Raw genomic sequence first — 17,560 nt, forward strand, 5'->3', positions numbered from 1 at the left:
CAACAAACTCCTTATATCCTCTTGACATAACCCAAACCAACATAACAACGGAGACCATAAAGCCTATGCTTCAGAATCCAGCAAGAAACAAGCCACAAAGAGCTCACACAGACGATCCTTCGGGAGAAATTGTAAATACTAAAAAGTTTTTATTTTATTTGGGGATAATGTTAGAAAAAATAAAATAAAAGAGACGATAGTATGATTTGGTTTGGGAGCCAACTAAAGCCAGCTTCACCTGTAATCCCTTTCGGCAGAGCCACACGTGTAGGATAACCTGTCATACTAAAATTATAGTATAATACTAGTTCTAGACTCCCTAGTTAAAAAGATTCATGAATTTCGATACGAAGTAGTCACGAGAACTCCAACGTGTAAGAGAATCTCCAACAGACCCTTATCTCCTTATTTTTTGAAGGTTTTTGCATTCTAACAGATCCTTATCCCCTTAAATTATAAGGGGATGAACAGTAGACCCTCAAATTTGAAGGAGCACTGTTGAAACCCTTAAAACACTATTTACTTTTCACTTCAGTCCCTACAATTATATATGTTTGACAATAGCATGAATAATATTTTATATTATCATATTTTAGTACTTTTCGTTATATTTTCTTAAAACTATCTGGATTAAAATTATTTTATTAACATTTTTATACTACTTATAGTTATATTTAATTATATATTTATTTTTTTTCTCAAAAATATTTTATTTTAATATGATTCAAATAGTATGTTATTTTTATTTTTGAAAGTTTAATGATTATTGTTAATTATTAATAGTATTTAGGACTAAAGTGTAAATCATGAATTTTTTTAAAAGTAAAGGTGATTGTTGGAGAACCATCCCTTCATCCCTTTAATTTAAGGGTGGATCCCATTAAAAATGAAGGGACTTATTAGAGATGTTCTAAAGGCCAAACTCATAAGCTCTTCGTCATCAATTAGGGAAAATTCCTTAAAAATACACAGACTGAATTTTTTTTGCTGAAAAAATACACGAACTTTTTTGGCTTCCCAAAAAATACACAAACTAATTTTGATTGCCCATTAAATACATGAACTTTTGAATTTTGAAGGTTTCACACCTCGATTTTAACGGTGTAAACAGTGACTAACAGAATAGTAAGACGCTGTTAGACGCCGTTAACTCTGATTAAAAAGTTCATGTATTTTATGGACAACCAAAATTAGTTCGTGTATTTTTCGGGAAGCCTAAAAAGTTCATGTATTTTTTCAGCAAAGGAAATTTAGTATGTGTATTTTTAAGGAATTTTCAAATGGAGTTTGGATATTTCATATACTATTCAGAGGCTAAATATCTGGACCCAATACATATCCAAAATTTTATATTTGTAAATTTTCGGTTTGGTTTTGGACCAGATATTTTATATTTCTTTCTTTGCATTAAATCAAATTGGATACGGATGGTTAAGGACACAAACATTAAATATCGTTACAACAATTTTATTGGATTCAAAATTTAATTTATTGCACTTTCAAGTCTAACGGGTCTTGTCACATTTTGACATACAAATGTACAAAAATATATGCAAAGAAAGAAAGAACAACGAAAGTGTTCGACCACATCTCTCTCCCCATCACTAGTTATGTTATATTCATTCGAATTTTACGTACATTTTGATCCAATGATGGAAACTCAAATATTATACAGAAATTAGAAAGTCTCTACTCTCTATTGTGTGCATACAAAACAAGAAACGACAACTACATCCTTCCGGGTCCTTGTCACGCGGACTTAGCTTTCCCATATCCTTAATATACAAATCTTTCAATAAAACAAACATATTATTTTCAATATAATTCAATTTAGGCAGATTCGAATCGTACATTATATCAGTAGCTGGCATTGATAGTTTTTATTTTCTTTTTGGGATCAATGAGCTAATTACTAGTGTATTTTAGATATTTAAAAAACACGAGTTCCTCTGCGTACCATATTTTCAAATGTCAGTCACTCAGAAGCAGTGGGACTCCAATGGAGTATCCGATCAAACAAAATAACTCTTCTGGACCCACTAAGGATGGACTCGAACAAAAATAATTGTCCCTTTCAATCATTCACTCCCACATGTATTCATGGTTGCATGGTTCTAAGCTCCAACAAGGTTATTTTTTTAAGTAGTTCCAAGTGTACTAAGACATATTGTCTTACATAATATTATATTTGTAAAGTGAGCTAACTCTAGATTCAACAATGACATGAATTTATGAATGACAAAAAACCAAAAAAATCCAAATCATTATTAGCTTCCTCAGCATCAAAAACCAAACAAGAAGACAAAATAACGTAATAAAACTAATTAACTTGTAACAGACCTTCTTCTCTTGGACCTCCAGGAACCGGGACCAAGCTTGGAAAATAGGTACAATGCAAAGGCCAAGGATCAACCACATCATTTAGTTGGACTTTGCTGATCAACTTGTTTTCTTCCACAACATAGATCCAAGGATGGCCAGTTTCATCGCTAGAACACAAAACAAGCCTTTTATCGTTGATGAAGTAACTTGGCTGAGTCTGAGGGTAGGAATATTCCTTCGCTACTAAACCTGGAAAGTTAGGTATAGACAAAGTCCTGAAGTTCATCCAAACCACATCATTACCATCCTCGACGTTAATCTTGTTCTTGGTCACCCAAATCTCAATCTTCTTTGTCTTGTAGCATTGTTTCAACAACGAAAACCGGTCTTCCCTGAAGACCCTAAGGACAAGAGCATTGCGAGGATGGTTCATCCCACATGGTAGATCACAAAAGGATGCATAGAATCTCTCGCTGGAAAAATCCAAGTTAACTAGATGGTACAAGGGATCAGTCTTGTCATAGAAAGCAATCCAATACAAATTTCCGTGTAACAATACACCACATCTTGTGAATAAGGTATCTACTTTATGTTTCAGACTTATGTCTCCACTTATAGGCTTCAGGTCTTTCCACACATGGGAAGAAAAGTCTTGGGTTTTCCACACCCAATGGTTCTTCCAGCCAGACCAAATGGTCTTGTAACGTCTTTCCTCAGCTCTCATTTTGTTATTATTATTATTATTATTATTATTATCATAGCCTATGCCATCGACTTCTAAACTAGGTTGGCTAACATCAGCTTTGATCCATCTACTTTGTTTCAACCACGGGTTCCAAACCGCTGCTTCTTTTTTCATGCGACATAGCAAGAACTCATTGCAGTCAGCCAAATGTTTGATATCAGATTCTTTATCGGGAACATCCAATGTTAATTCACGCACCACTATCTTAGGGTCAATGCTTACCGAATACATCTTGGACTTGGTTGTTAGAATGAATCGAAACGTCGACTTGTTGTTATCGATGAACGTCTTGTCGTTGAAGAGATCGTTCCATCTTTTGCAAACGATTCTGAAGCGAACAAGAGATATTGGAGAGACATGAGTGAGTATTTCTTCAACCAACTCCCATGGAAGCTCTTCCTGATCATGCACGGTTCTCTCTTTTATCGTTTTGGTTGAATCCATCGTCTATTTTCGTAGCTAGGGTTTGAACTTTGAACGGTATCTCTTCAAATTAGAGGATCCGATGGGCAAAACCATAAATACCTCTTTCTCAAAAAACAAAGAAAACAATAAATACTTAGGGTTTTCACATGTGAGTAACGTGACCATATTTGATGAGTTTAACACGTGTGTATTTCTACCTTTAACCTAAAAGAAAATTTTATTTTTAAAAAAAAAAACAAAAAACAAAAAAACCTAAAAGGTTAAAACTGTTTTGCAATTTTTTATGAAATAATAAATATATATGGAATAATTGAAAAAACGAAAACTATCACGTATATAATTAAATTTTCTTACAGATAAATCAAAAAGTTACCATCATTTATCTACAATTGTATTATGGTAAAATAAATTCAAACATTCATTTTATTTATTTAATATAGTATATATTTAAGTTTACATAGATAATAATACAAATAAATTAACCGAGAGCAATTAACCGCTCTGAGTACGATCGAGGGAAGATCCGAGACCAAACTTACACAACCAATTTTTTTGCCTTTCCGGCGGCTTATACCGTAAATTTTTTGTTTTGTTTACCACATCTATATCTTGATGGTTTTGAACACATTTGAGTTGTTGAAACTGAAATTTTAAATTGTTAAGACTGTTTTGCTAGATAAACATAATTTCTTTTTTTTAATATTTGTTGTATTTATGAAATATAAACATAATTGTTTATATATATATATATATATATGTTGTTAATAATTATATATAAACAAATTTAATTATTTTCTGTTTTTTCCAAAACAGCATAAATAAAAAGGAAAATATATAAACTTTTAATATATATATAACTTATCTTCACAAAAAAATATAAATACTTTTATAAATCTTATTCTAAATGCAACTTTGATTTAATATATCTTTTTCCTAATTTTCTAGAACATTATATGTCAGATAAACAAAATTGTACAAAATATATGTGCAAATATAAGAGGATGAACTGAACTAATTAAAGTTAAGAAAATGATATTTCAACTTTAAAAACAAACAAAAATTGTTGTTCAATTTAAGGAAATAAAAGTAACTCTAACATACCAAATATATATATTTGAATCTCCTAGTCTATATTTGAGAAGTGATTTTGCCACATGTCATCTCTACAATCACTTTCAAAAAAATAATATGACATGGCTACTAAAATTGATGACATGGCTTATAGATTTATGGTAACAACTCATATTACATTTATTATTTATTTATATTTTGAATTTTTTTTAGAATATGGTAATAACACATAATCATCATTAAAATAAATATATTCAACTATGGCATCTAAATTTCGAATATGATTTAATTATTTATTTAAAAATTATAAAATTTCCAAAAATGCATAAATTTTTTTACAAAATTATAAATTAATTCGTAAATCATTAGTTTCTTATATATATATCTAAAAAATTTATAAGTATTGTTTAATTTAATTTTTGAAAATTATACAATTTTTACATATTTATTTAATATATTTAATTAAAATAAATAGATATAAATCTATCTAAGATTAGAATTTTAAATATATACATGCATATTCTTAAATATAATTTAAAATAAACAAAAATTGTTTTTATCTTTATTTTTATGTTTATTTAAATCAAATTTATACCAAAATATTGAAAAACAAAAGAAAATTTACAATATTAATAAAAAAAAATATAATTTATATTTATCTGTTAAAATATATTTAAAAAAAAATTACCGCACATGGTGCAGAAAGACACCTAGTTAGTATATAATATTATATGTAAAAGTCACATATCTAACTAAGATAATAACATAATGATAATTAATATATATTTTTATTTATCATATATATGAATTAGAAAATAACCTAAAATTTATAAACAAACCAAAATATATTTAATTATTATTATAACTAGTTATTTCGTAAATGTTTATATCCGTATATAACCATAGAAAAATCATCTAGTATTTATCTATTTTTAAAATCCTAGAGGTAGAACCCACATAAAGGTATTCTAGCATCTAATTTATTTCATCTTCGGTTTTCTAAATCCTAAAATATCTGAATTTGAGATAATTCTTTTAATTAAAAATTATATTAAATCAACCTAAAAAGGGAAATAGAGTACTGATTACAAAGCTCAACTCAAACAAAAGCACACTAATCAAATATTTGCTAACTAGAATCACTTGATCCATCACTCGGTCTGTTAGCTCGAATTCAAAATTCTAGTGTATCAAATACCGTTATCAACCATTAACGAGAATCTCAAGAAGGTTAATCACACTTTTATAAATATTTAAATACAGCTAATAATTTCTATATTTAAGCACAAAAATTCTCACCAATTAATGTTTTAACTATACGAATTAACGAATCACACAAAAAGGAGGAATGATGCAAAAAAAGAAAAGCAATCCCTGTGTATTTATATGGTCGGTCCGCATTATAGTAATAACTAGGATAAAAATCCAATAACAAGCTTTCTTTTGTTTCTTTGATAAACCATCAAGAAGATTTTATTTATGACTAACCCAGAGGGTGTCGGGTGATGGGCGTCTTTAACGTCAATAAGTAAACTGCAACATAATTTTTTAACAAGGCTTTATGCAAAATCCAGAGATAGACAGAGACAAAAACAACTAGGTGTGCTTTTTTATACCATAGACCACCACACAAAGGTTTGGGAAACACAATGAAACCACAGCTAAGTTCAAATTAGATAAGGAACGAGCAAGTGCGTTCCAGCTATTTTGAGAAACAGAGGCCTCCTCCAACAAGTTCTTACACTTTTCAACCCAAAGGGCACCACACCATGTTTCTGCTCAAAACCAAAAGCTACATCAACATCAGCGAAACCTATAAAGAGGGTCTACAGTAAATGGAATAAGCAAGTAAAAGCAGATAGATTAGTAGTACCTGTTGCAACTCGCACTTAAGCTGTTCTTGTAGGAAGTGAAAAACCCAAGCAATATTCATTATTGTCAATACTCCATTTGCTGAGGGGAATAATAACTAAGTAGTTTCTTGAACAGGGGAACAAGTGCGACCATAGCAAGTTGGAGCTGCTCAGAGCTGTTTACGCGGATGCTTACTTGCCCTGCCCCTCTGTTGTTAAGATTAGCACGGGCAATTAGATTAGATGAACGTCCAATGGGCACTTGGGACTGTATATTCCCTCCAATGGCAAGATCACCATGCCAATCCATCACAGAAAGTCCAAGAGTAGACAAGGATCTACCAAGCGGATAATCTTTATCTCTCAACTGAGCTTCTAAACTACCGCCATAAGCAACATCTCCTCGACTAGTCATTGCCCCACCACACATAACCATTCTGAACCTTTTATTAGCAATCAACTTTTCTTCTACTTTCACCCCCGCAGACACCGAATCACCCAAGAGCGTTACAGAGAGACCAGCTGCAGCTTTGTGTTTCCTAAAATTGTTAAATCTCATGTCGCTTCGAACAGTGTAAGCCAATTCCTTCCCAGCATTTTGCATTTCGAAACCTAAGGAGGTTGATCTACCCTCTCCATGTTTAACCGAGCTGGCCATTTCCAGCTGCACATTTGCATCCTTTTTATCCTTTGTCACTTGGCCAGAGAATGATATCGGTATCTTTTCTTTAAAAACAAAAAGACGTTCTGCATTTACACCTTCATAGCCAACATCATGATCCCACCCCTGAGTTTCGAGGACTGGCCTAACAAGCCATTGATTGGAGGAATCTAGGGACCGGTACCTGTGAGTTGGATTGTCAGAGTCAAACGATGCAGGTAGAGACAAATCTGGCATGGGAACTGGAACAGAAGCAGGTTCACTTCTCTCCTCTTCCACATTTTCTCTAGGCTCGTTAGCAAATTCTTTAATCTCCGCAGCAAATTTTTTCAACATCTTCCGTCTCTTTCTTTCCTCTTTTATCTGCCTCTTCATAAATAGTTTCTCCCGGTACTCCATCTCATCAAGATATTGCTTCTTCTGAGATTTACTAAGCCTAGCCATCTCATCTTTAGTCAATCGCTTAAAAGGAGGAAGCTGATCATACTCTGATTCTTCGTCAGAATCTGATGATTCGTCCAAATCATCTTCGTCTTCTTCATCACCATACTGCTCTTCAGGAAGTTTAGCTTGCGGCCTTGATTGCAGAAACGATGAGAGAAGCAGTGGCAGCGGTGGAGCCTTGGATCGAGCAGCAAATGGTTTCCCTGGAGTATTATTATCTTGTAATTTCAGAAGAGCATTTGCTTCTGCTAGAATCTTGGATGCAAATGAGAGTAACAGCAAATGAGGCTTCCACACTTGGCCATTTGGTAATACTCTCTGACCTGCCCGATTTGTCCTGCAAGCAGAGTGGTTCTCAACTAAAGACACAGGGTTCATCAGCCTCATATCTCCAGCTGCTTGGCGAATGGCCTGCTGAATGACATGGGAACGTTGTGTTACAAACATGTCATAGCTAGAGGCAGTGCCATTTGGGCCATCTGGTGGAGCAGAAGCGGCATGAGTCAAACCCACAATGGCATTAAACCATATAGATGGTCCAAAAACATCAGTGATGGTGCGTAAGAGAGGCATGTCACCAGAATCTCTGCTTTGCATATCCAATCTATCAAGATATAATACAATATCCGGTGGACTTTTTTTGATGAAAGACCTAACAGACTTCAGGATTTTCTCATTCTTGTGTTGATCAGACCATGATGGTAAGAGACCTGGAGTGTCAATCACCCGAACCTTAATTCCCTGAACAAAACCCTCAACATCCTGAACCCTCTTTGTCCCCATCTGGAATGCATCCGTACAGATTTTCGCTTCATCAAAAATAGAATTAATCGTCGCACTCTTACCAACCCCACTTTTACCGAGCACCATAATAGTACAAGAAAAATCAAGTGGATCCTGTCCAGCTGCCTCAAGTTGTTCTGCCATGGAACTGGCACGATCAAAACTAAAGGCACCAACACGGCTTCCGCTTCTCCCCCTCAACTGCTCTGCTAATCCAAGCCTATACAAAACCTGAGCAACAACAACATTATGTGGAGTTTGTCCTAATCTATGTGAAAGCCTCAAAAACTTGACCCTGATCAACTGGAGCTTCTCACGGGTCTCATCATGCTCATCGGTCTCTGCAGTGGTCGGGTCCTCCGCTTGCTGGGACTGATTCTGAGAGACATTTCCATTGACACGAGGCTGATGAGGAACACGTGGTGTGGATTCCAAAAGAGGAGCATCCCGCCCAAGGCCTGCTGGGCGAGCAGGAGGTGACGCTGCAGTATTACTTGTAGATTGTGTTGGTGAAACAGAACTTGCTACCTCAGGTTTTCTTTCCAACCGTGGGGTTTCCTCAATCTCTGGACTTATATTCACTCTGCTGCCTTGCTGCTTCTCAGATTCCTTACTAGGTTGAGAAGTATGTTCAACACCAAGTCCTCCATTACTGTTTCGAACTGTTTCATGCTCTCTACTGATGTGACCTTTAGTCTCTCCATTTTCCTCAGAAGTAGATTTCTCACCATTTCTTTGTTTCCCAGACTCATCATCAAAGCAATTCTTATCTGCTCCTTCACGGTTCCCAGCTTCTTGTTCTGTTTCCATACCAGCTGATACATCAACATTTTCATCTTCAATACCACCACCATTCCTTGTTTCCTCGATCACTTCAGCCACCAGTTGTTTCTTTCCATTTTCAGAAAAGGAATGTGTAGCTGGTTCGCTGACATTCTCTGTACCTGCTTCTCCCTCATCACCATTCTTCATTTTAGAAGTCACGAAACCTGGCGCAGCCTCTCCCTCAGTTATATCTTGCCCGTTTGCCTCACCATGGCTCTCTCTACTAACCATGGAATCTTTCAATTCCTCCGAAGTTAAATCCTCGTCAATAGCTTCCACAAAGACCTCATCTTCGGCATCGCTGATTCTATCGTCTCTAAGCTTCTTCTCTTCCATATCCTACCTTCTCTCACAACCATAAACAAAAACGAAATCACGAATCAATCGGACTAAAATGGCTTTAACCTTTGATATAAAAATTCCAACAACCCTAACAAATAAACGATAGAGCAGAAACGAAACCTAGCTCGGGATTATCGTCACAAATGCATAAATGAAATCCCTAAAAGCATACACAGCTAAAGAGGAGAAGAGCAGTGGCGGTGATCTAACCTCGTTTAGGTAGAGACTAGAGAGAGAGAGGCAAACTTCTGACGGGGAAGGTGGAGGAGATAAGAGCTTTCCACGGACGGTGGATATCCGTTTTGGGTTTAAGGCATCGTACGGTGGAAACATGAAGCGGGCCAAGGCCTTTTAGGTGGGCCGCAAAATCTTGTTGGCCTTTTTGCCATCACTCCACGAGAGAGAGATACTTTTGTTTTTGTTTTGTTTCTTCTTGGACCTATTCACCTGTCTTTCAAAGGTTTTGTCTGGTGACGATAAGACGGTAGCGAAGATTTAGCAATTACAAATGTGACTATTTTTTCTTCTTAATATCTAGGCTTACAAAATTGGTTATATTTTAGAGTTATTGGCATCATTAATAGCTATATATTCTTCTTATGATACCTGATGTCGCTTTAGACAAGTGCTGTGGTCTGTCTGGTTTTCCTTTCCGTAGCCCTTTCCCACACTTTCTTGGCTTTCTCTTCACGGTCTGAATTTTCTTAAGGTCATGGTGGCAAGTGGTTACTCACTAGTGGGATTCCAATTTCTTCTCGATAAACTTGTAGACTGTCTCAAGTCAATATCCGAAGAAGTAGTGTATTCGATCCTTCTCTTGGTTTCCTGTACCTGTGGTGGATGCTCAAAGATATATTCTACATCATTTGAGCCCCACAAAGAATCCATATTCATTTCCACTTTTAAATATACTTTTGACCCTGTTGATTCGGTAAACAAGAAACAGGTTAAGAGAAACTGAGGACTAGTTCCAAGAGCGGCTATAGCTTCTAAAAAACATTACCGATCAGCATTTGTTATTGAGGGTATTGTTCACATGATCCTGAATTTGGAGAGCTGCAAGAGATCAAGAGATTGGTTTAATCATGCACTCCTGCTAAGATTTTTGCAATAGACTCCAATAGACGAATTATTTATTAAGTTACCTCGTCATCTGAAACATCCTCATCTAGAAACAGCATCAAAGCATTACTCATGCTTTTCCACATAAGCAATCATATCCACCTGCACGCAAAAGAAAAATCAAGTTTCGTTCAGTATCAGGAACGCAAATATTAAATGAAGAGAATATATAACCAACTGAATCATGGATGCCATTTTTATCTTCAATGAAGAATACACACAAACCTTCAGCTTGGGCTCATGGACAGTCAAAAGAAGTACCACGACATCATCCTCCTTTCTAGCTGTTTCTTTCTTATTCAGGGGTCTTTTCCTTACCTAAAGAGTACAGACAACAAAACCCAACGGTTTCGCCAATGATCCCTAGTCATAGTGAACGTTACTTATAAAACAATCAATTAGTAAAGAAACAGGTCACTGGTCAAGTGAATACCACTACTTTAATATTGGATACACTGTTATTCTTTTTTTTCATTCTTAGGCAACGAGCACAAACGTTCAGCATCTGTTTGTTGATGTTGCTGACGATTAGTGGGAAAAATTAAAATCTTCTTTAAATTATTTATCCACACTAAAGGTGACGGCTCAAAGGGTTCAGTAATCACATGCTGTAACAATAAAGGAAAACAACATATTATAAAAGCAATGAATTGATAACTTTCACATGGATAATCTCCTTCTTTGAAAAAACTAGCAACTTTCAAGCGGCATTTACACAGAAGTTTTTCCATTGACAACAAGACCAAAACTACCACATTCCGCACTATTCTTGTAAATGTTGTGCAACAGGTCCTCCAGATGAATTGCATGAGAGCACCAAGCCAAATAGCCAATGAATTTGGTGGGACTCAATATGACAATGCAAGATTGGAAGTACTAGTATTAACAAGAGGATCTGATGATGCCATAACTATGAACAATCTTTGAGCTAGTGGTTCTTCCAAACGTACCTCAGATAGCAGCTATGTCTCATCCATTGCATGAAAAAAGTCCTTCCGAAGAAGGCATAGCTGCTGCTGGTTGTGTATATGATTCAGAGGACTCCCCGTTAATAGTCAGATTTCGCATTCGTTTGAACAGCTTTTGATTCTCTTCAGCAGCAGTCTGCGGTCCATAACCCTAGCAGATACCGCAAAGCAACACACATAATAACGCTTCAAATTCTCCAACCCTGTTCATACTCTAGCAATCAGAAGAGAAATTACTAACATCCCCTGAAACAAATTCTAGCAAGAAAAGCACCATATATATCTGGACTGCGACATGCATCCACGAGAGCTTACAATACTGTAGTCTGTATCAGTTTCCTTGATGGAAGAACGAGAGAATGTCTTCACACTCGCACAATATTTCAGAAACTAACTAATGCTCTTCGTGAAATAAAGGTTACAGACTCGCACAATTCACAAGGATGGTCACAAAGATTACAAGCTCTCCTTGAGATACATTAGGACTAATATACATATAACGGAAGCAAGCTAGCGTACATTCATACTCAGGACTCTCCGAACCAAAGCTCTAACAAACATTGGCTATTACCAGCTAGAAAGAATCAGGGAAAGCAACGTACCTGCATGAGAAGGTTTAAAAGAAGACGCTGGTCATTGCCTGTGGGAGACGCCAGATGCTGCAAGCCAGCGGATTGGAGCCACCGTGCCATGACAGAATCTCCAGCGTCATTTGTGGGTCCCACATCAGTAATAGTGGACAACAGTGAGAGTATGGAGTATTAATCACATGCTGTAACAAGGAAAATGCCATATTACAAGAGCAATGAATTGATATCATTCACATAGATAATCTCTCTCGTTAAGAATCGGCAAATTCAAGCGGGGCATTTTTACACAAGCTTTTCATATGGGAACAAGACCAAAGCTATCACATCTCGCTCAACCTTTTCAACTAACAAGAGCAAAAGTTGTGGAACAAAAGTCTCGCAGATGGATTGCATGAGCACCAAACCAGTATAGGTGGGACTCAACATGACAATGTAAGATTCGCAGTAACAGTATTAACAGCATAATCTTCTGATTTAAGGGAGACACACGAAAATGCATTCTTGCCAAAAAAGAGTTACCAGCAACTGACTTTTCGAAACAGCTTACAATAGCTGTATATACAGACGTTTAGCAGATGATTAGGACCTACAAAAATCCCTTCAAAAGCCTTGAATTACGGCTAACCAGAGGGTGGTGGGTCTTAAGATCAACAAGTAGATTGCAGCATACATTACTTTTAAACAAGGCTTTATGAAAAATCAAGAGTAGACATGAACAGAAGGCCATACAAATGTTCTGGAAAGAGAATAAAACCACAACTAAGCTTAAATTAGACAGGGAACGAGCAAGTGTTCTGGCTATTTAAAGAAAACAGATGCCTCCTCCAGCAATTTGTTCTTAAAGTTTTCAACCCAAAGGGCACACCAAGGTTCCTGCTCAAAACCAAAAGCCACATCAAAATCAGCAATCAATAAAGAGGGTTTACAGCAAAGAAAAAGCAGATACATTAGTACCTATTCAACTCACACTCTAGGATGTTCTTGTAGGAAGTGAATTGAAACCCGAAGTGTTATTCTTATTGTCAATACTCCATTTGCTGAGGGGAATAATAACTAAGTAGCTTCTTGAACAGGGGAACAAGTGCGACAATAGCAAGTTGGAGCTGCTCAGAGCTGTTTACCCGGATGCTTACTTGCCCTGCCCCTCTGTTGTTCAGATTAGCCCGAGCAATTAGATTAGATGAACGTCCTATGGGCACTTGGGACTGTATATTCCCTCCGATGGCAAGATCACCATGCCAATCCATCACAGAAAGTCCCAGAGTAGATAAAAACCTACCAAGCGGATAGTCTTTATCTCTCAACTGAGCTTCTAAACTACCGCCATAAGCAACATCTCCTCGACTAGTCATTGCCCCACCACACATAACCATTCTGAACCTTTTACTAGCAATCAACTTATCTTCTACTTTCAGCCCCGCAGACACCGAATCACCCAAGAGTGTTACAGAGAGACCAGCTGCAGCTTTGTGTTTCCTAAAATTGTTAAATCTCATGTCACTTCGAAGAGTGTAAGCCAATTCCTTCCCAGCATTTTGCATTTCGAAACCTAGGGAGGTTGATCTACCTTCTCCATGTTTAACCGAGCTGGCCATTTCTAGCTGCACATTTGCATCCTTCTTGTCCTTTGTAACTTGGCCCGAGAAAGATATCGGTATCTTTTCTTTAACAACAAAAAGACGTTCTGCATTTACACCTTCATAGCCAACATCATGATCCCACCCCTGAGTTTCCAGGACTGGCCTAACAAGCCATTGATTGGAGGAATCTAGGGACCGGTACCTGTGAGTTGGATTGTCAGAGTCAAACGATGCAGGTAGTGACAAATCTGGCATGGGAACTGGAACAGAAGCAGGTTCACTTCTCTCCTCTTCCACATTTTCTCTAGGCTCGTTAGCAAATTCTTTAATCTCCGCAGCAAATTTTTTCAACATCTTCCGTCTCTTTCTTTCCTCTTTTATCTGCCTCTTCATAAATAGTTTCTCCCGGTACTCCATCTCATCAAGATATTGCTTCTTCTGAGATTTACTAAGCATAGTCATCTCAGCTTTAGTCAGTCGCTTAAAAGGAGGAAGCTGATCATACTCTGATTCCTCGTCAGAATCTGATGATTCGTCCAAATCATCTTCGTCTTCTTCATCACCATACTGCTCTTCAGGAAGTTTAGCTTGCGGTCTTGATTGCAGAAACGATGAGAGAAGAAGTGGCAGTGGTGGAGCCTTGGATCGAGCTACAAATGGTTTCCCTGGAGTGTTATTATCTTGTAATTTCAGAAGAGCATTTGCTTCTGCTAGAATCTTGGATGCAAATGAGAGTAACAGCAAATGAGGCTTCCACACTTGGCCATTCGGTAATACTCTCTGACCTGCCCGATTTGTCCTGCAAGCAGAGTGGTTCTCAACTAAAGACACAGGGTTCATCAGCCTCATATCTCCAGCTGCTTGGCGAATGGCCTGCTGAATGACATGGGAACGTTGTGTTACAAACATGTCATAGCTAGAGGCAGTGCCATTTGGGCCATCTGGTGGAGCAGAGGCGGCATGAGTCAAACCCACAATGGCATTAAACCATATTGATGGTCCAAAGACATCGGTGATGGTGCGCAAAAGAAGCATGTCACCAGAATCTCTGCTTTGCACATCCAGCCTATCAAGATATAATACGATATCCGGTGGATTTTTTTTGATGAAAGCCTTAACAGACTTCAAGATTTTCTCATTCTTGTGTTGATCAGACCAAGATGGTAAGAGACCTGGAGTGTCAATCACCCGGACTTTAATTCCCTGAACAAAACCCTCAACATCTTGAACCCGCTTTGTTCCCATCTGGAATGCATCCGTACAGATTTTCGCTTCATCAAAAATAGAATTAATTGTTGCACTCTTACCAACCCCACTTTTACCGAGCACCATAATAGTACACGAAAAATCAAGTGGATCCTGTCCATTTGCCTCAAGTTGTTCTGCCATGGAACTGGCACGATCAAAACTAAAAGCACCGACACGGCTCCCGTTTCTCCCCCTCAACTGCTCAGCCAATCCAAGCCTATACAAAACCTGAGCAACAACAACATTATGTGGAGTCTGCCCTAATCTATGTGAAAGCCTCAAAAACTTCACCCTGATCAACTGGAGCTTCTCACGGGTCTCATCATGCTCATCGGTCTCTGCAGTGGTCGGGTCCTCCGCTTGCTGAGACTGATTCTGAGACACATTGCCATTGACACGAGGCTGATGAGGAACACGTGGTGTGGATTCCAAAAGAGGAGCATCCCGCCCAAGGCCTGCTGGGCGAGCAGGAAGTGACGCTGCAGTATTGCTTGTAGATTCTGTTGGTGAAACAGAACTTGGTACCTCAGATTTTCTATCCAAATGTGGGCTTTCCTCAATCTCTGGACTTCTATTCACTCTGCTGCCTTGCTGCTTCTCAGATTCTTTATTAGGTTGAGAAGTTTGTTCAACACCAAGTCCTCCATTACTGCTTCGAACTGTATCGTGTTCTCTACTGATGTAACCTTTAGTCTCTCCATTATCCTCAGAAATATATTTCTCCAATGGTGAGGTCCCAGCAGAAGCTACTTGAATACTATCACCTGCAGCACATTTAACAGAGTTGTAATCGGCAACAGTCTCACCATTTATTTGTGCCCCAGACTCCTTCTCAAAGCAATCCTTATCTGCTCCTTCACGGTTCCCAGCCTCTTGTTCTTTTTCCATACCAGCTGATACATCAACATTTGCCTCCTTGTTTTTCTCTTCTATACCACCGTTCCTTGTTTCCTCGATCACTTCAGCCACCAGTTGTTTCTTCTCAATAGAGGCAATTCCATTTTCAGAAAGAGAACGTGTATCTGCCTCGCTGACATTCTCTGCACCTGCTTCCCCCTCATCACTATTCATTTTAAAAGTCACAAAACCTGGTACAGCCTCTCCCGTAGTAATATCTTGCATGTTTGCCTCACCATGGATCACTCCACTAACATTGGACACTTCCTTCTCATTGCCACTCACTTCTTCCAGATCATCGATAGAATGTTCAGGAGTTGCCTTTGGAGGTAAATCCTCGTGCAAACCATCATCGGCTTGGAAAGATTCAGGCTGTGAACCGTCAATTGCTTCCACGAAGACCTCATCTTCGGTATACCTCGCATCAACATCAGAAACCAGTGATATATTATTCGCTACTTGGTCATCGCTGATTCTATCGTCTGCAAGCTTCTTCTCTTCAATATCTGACCTGCTCACAACCATAAGCAAAACGAAATCACAAATCATTGCACCAACCAAACAGCACTAACAATAAAAAATAGAGCAGAATTATCGCCACAAAATCTAGAAGACTTGTCTGTTTTCAAAGATATACATGAGAATTAAACCCTAAAAATCTTACACAAAAGGGAGGAGAACAGCTTTCTTCTCAGAAGAGACGACTCCATTTTCAGAAATAGAATGTGCAGCTGTCTCGCTGACATTCTCTGCACTCCCTTCCCCTTCATCACCATTCATTCTGAAAGTCACAAAACCTGGGTTTGCCTCACCATCGCTCTCTCCACTAACCTTGGAATCTTTCACTTCCTCTGAAGGTAAATCCTCCCGCAACCCACCATCGCCTTGGAAAGATTCAGGCTTTGAACTGTCAATAGCTTCCTCAAAGATCTCATCAACGGTATCCCTCGCATCAACATCAGAGACTATATTGTTCTCTACATGCTCATAGCTGATTCTATCGTCTGCAAGCTTCTTCTCTTCCATATCTCACCTGCTCTCAACACCATAAACAAATCAAAACAGAAACAAAGGCTTAATCTCTGATATAAAATTCCAACAAACCCTAACAATTAAAAATAGAGCAGCAACAAAAACTCCAATTCAGGATTATCGCTACAAACTTTATAGTTCCGTAAAGATCTGAGCTGTTCACAATCATTAAACAAAAACGAAATCACGAATCACTGCACCAACTAAACAATCAAAATAGAGCAGACGCAGATAGATAGAGGAAACAAAACCCTAGCTCGGGACTATCGACACAAACTCTAGAATAGTCGTCTCTTTTTGCAAATCGCACGGATATTTGATCATTCAATTCAATTAGAAAAATACGATCGAAAATCAAAACCCCTAAAAGCTTACGCGAAAAGAGAGGAGAATAGCAATGGCGGAAAGTGTATACCTAGATCTGAGAAAAAATCTTTTCATACGCCCTTTTACTTGCCTGCGACAGTGCGACTACGACGGGGAGGTGGAGGAAGATAAGAGCGTCGGTTTGGACGGTGGATATCCATTTGGGTTTAAGCATCGGACGGTCGAGATCGACTCTTTTTATGCGAAAGGCATGTCACGTGACAAACCTGATGTGGGCCAAGGCCTTTTAGTTGGGCCTTTTGCGTTCGCGACACGATCGATACT

The 17,560-nt window shown here is 37.8% G+C and overlaps 3 protein-coding genes across 7 annotated transcripts; all 3 read right to left on the reverse strand.

Moving 5' to 3' along the window:
* Positions 1-2,165: 2,165 nt before the first annotated feature.
* LOC108860661 (F-box protein At2g14710-like) lies at positions 2,166-3,637 on the reverse strand. The gene has a single exon (XM_018634518.2). The coding sequence runs from the start codon at positions 3,509-3,511 to the stop codon at positions 2,321-2,323; it is 1,191 nt and encodes a 396-aa protein (XP_018490020.1). The 5' UTR covers positions 3,512-3,637; the 3' UTR covers positions 2,166-2,320.
* A 2,456-nt stretch (positions 3,638-6,093) lies between these two features.
* Positions 6,094-9,835, reverse strand: LOC108862457 (translocase of chloroplast 120, chloroplastic). 3 transcript variants are annotated; one of them, XM_018636596.2, is made up of 3 exons: positions 9,683-9,835; positions 6,438-9,473; positions 6,094-6,339 (listed from the first exon to the last, which is right to left on the reverse strand). In XM_018636596.2, the coding sequence occupies exon 2, from the start codon at positions 9,464-9,466 to the stop codon at positions 6,503-6,505; it is 2,964 nt and encodes a 987-aa protein (XP_018492098.2). In that variant the 5' UTR covers positions 9,467-9,473; positions 9,683-9,835; the 3' UTR covers positions 6,094-6,339; positions 6,438-6,502. The 3 variants fall into 3 exon arrangements, with proteins under 3 accessions (XP_018492098.2, XP_056866750.1, XP_018492099.2); XM_057010770.1 differs by having other exon boundaries at positions 6,094-6,356; XM_018636597.2 differs by having other exon boundaries at positions 9,593-9,692.
* A 2,988-nt stretch (positions 9,836-12,823) lies between these two features.
* Positions 12,824-17,435, reverse strand: LOC108862084 (translocase of chloroplast 120, chloroplastic). 3 transcript variants are annotated; one of them, XM_018636115.2, is made up of 4 exons: positions 17,325-17,435; positions 16,542-16,910; positions 13,120-16,388; positions 12,824-13,025 (listed from the first exon to the last, which is right to left on the reverse strand). In XM_018636115.2, exons 2-3 carry the CDS (start codon positions 16,901-16,903, stop codon positions 13,175-13,177), a joined length of 3,576 nt encoding a protein of 1,191 aa, XP_018491617.2. In that variant the 5' UTR covers positions 16,904-16,910; positions 17,325-17,435; the 3' UTR covers positions 12,824-13,025; positions 13,120-13,174. The 3 variants fall into 3 exon arrangements, with proteins under 3 accessions (XP_018491617.2, XP_018491614.2, XP_056842707.1); XM_018636112.2 differs by having other exon boundaries at positions 17,285-17,391; XM_056986727.1 differs by having other exon boundaries at positions 13,107-16,388; positions 17,285-17,391.
* Positions 17,436-17,560: the final 125 nt, after the last annotated feature.

Source organism: Raphanus sativus, chromosome 5 (assembly GCF_000801105.2).
Source record: "Raphanus sativus cultivar WK10039 chromosome 5, ASM80110v3, whole genome shotgun sequence".
Lineage (NCBI taxonomy): Eukaryota > Viridiplantae > Streptophyta > Magnoliopsida > Brassicales > Brassicaceae > Raphanus > Raphanus sativus.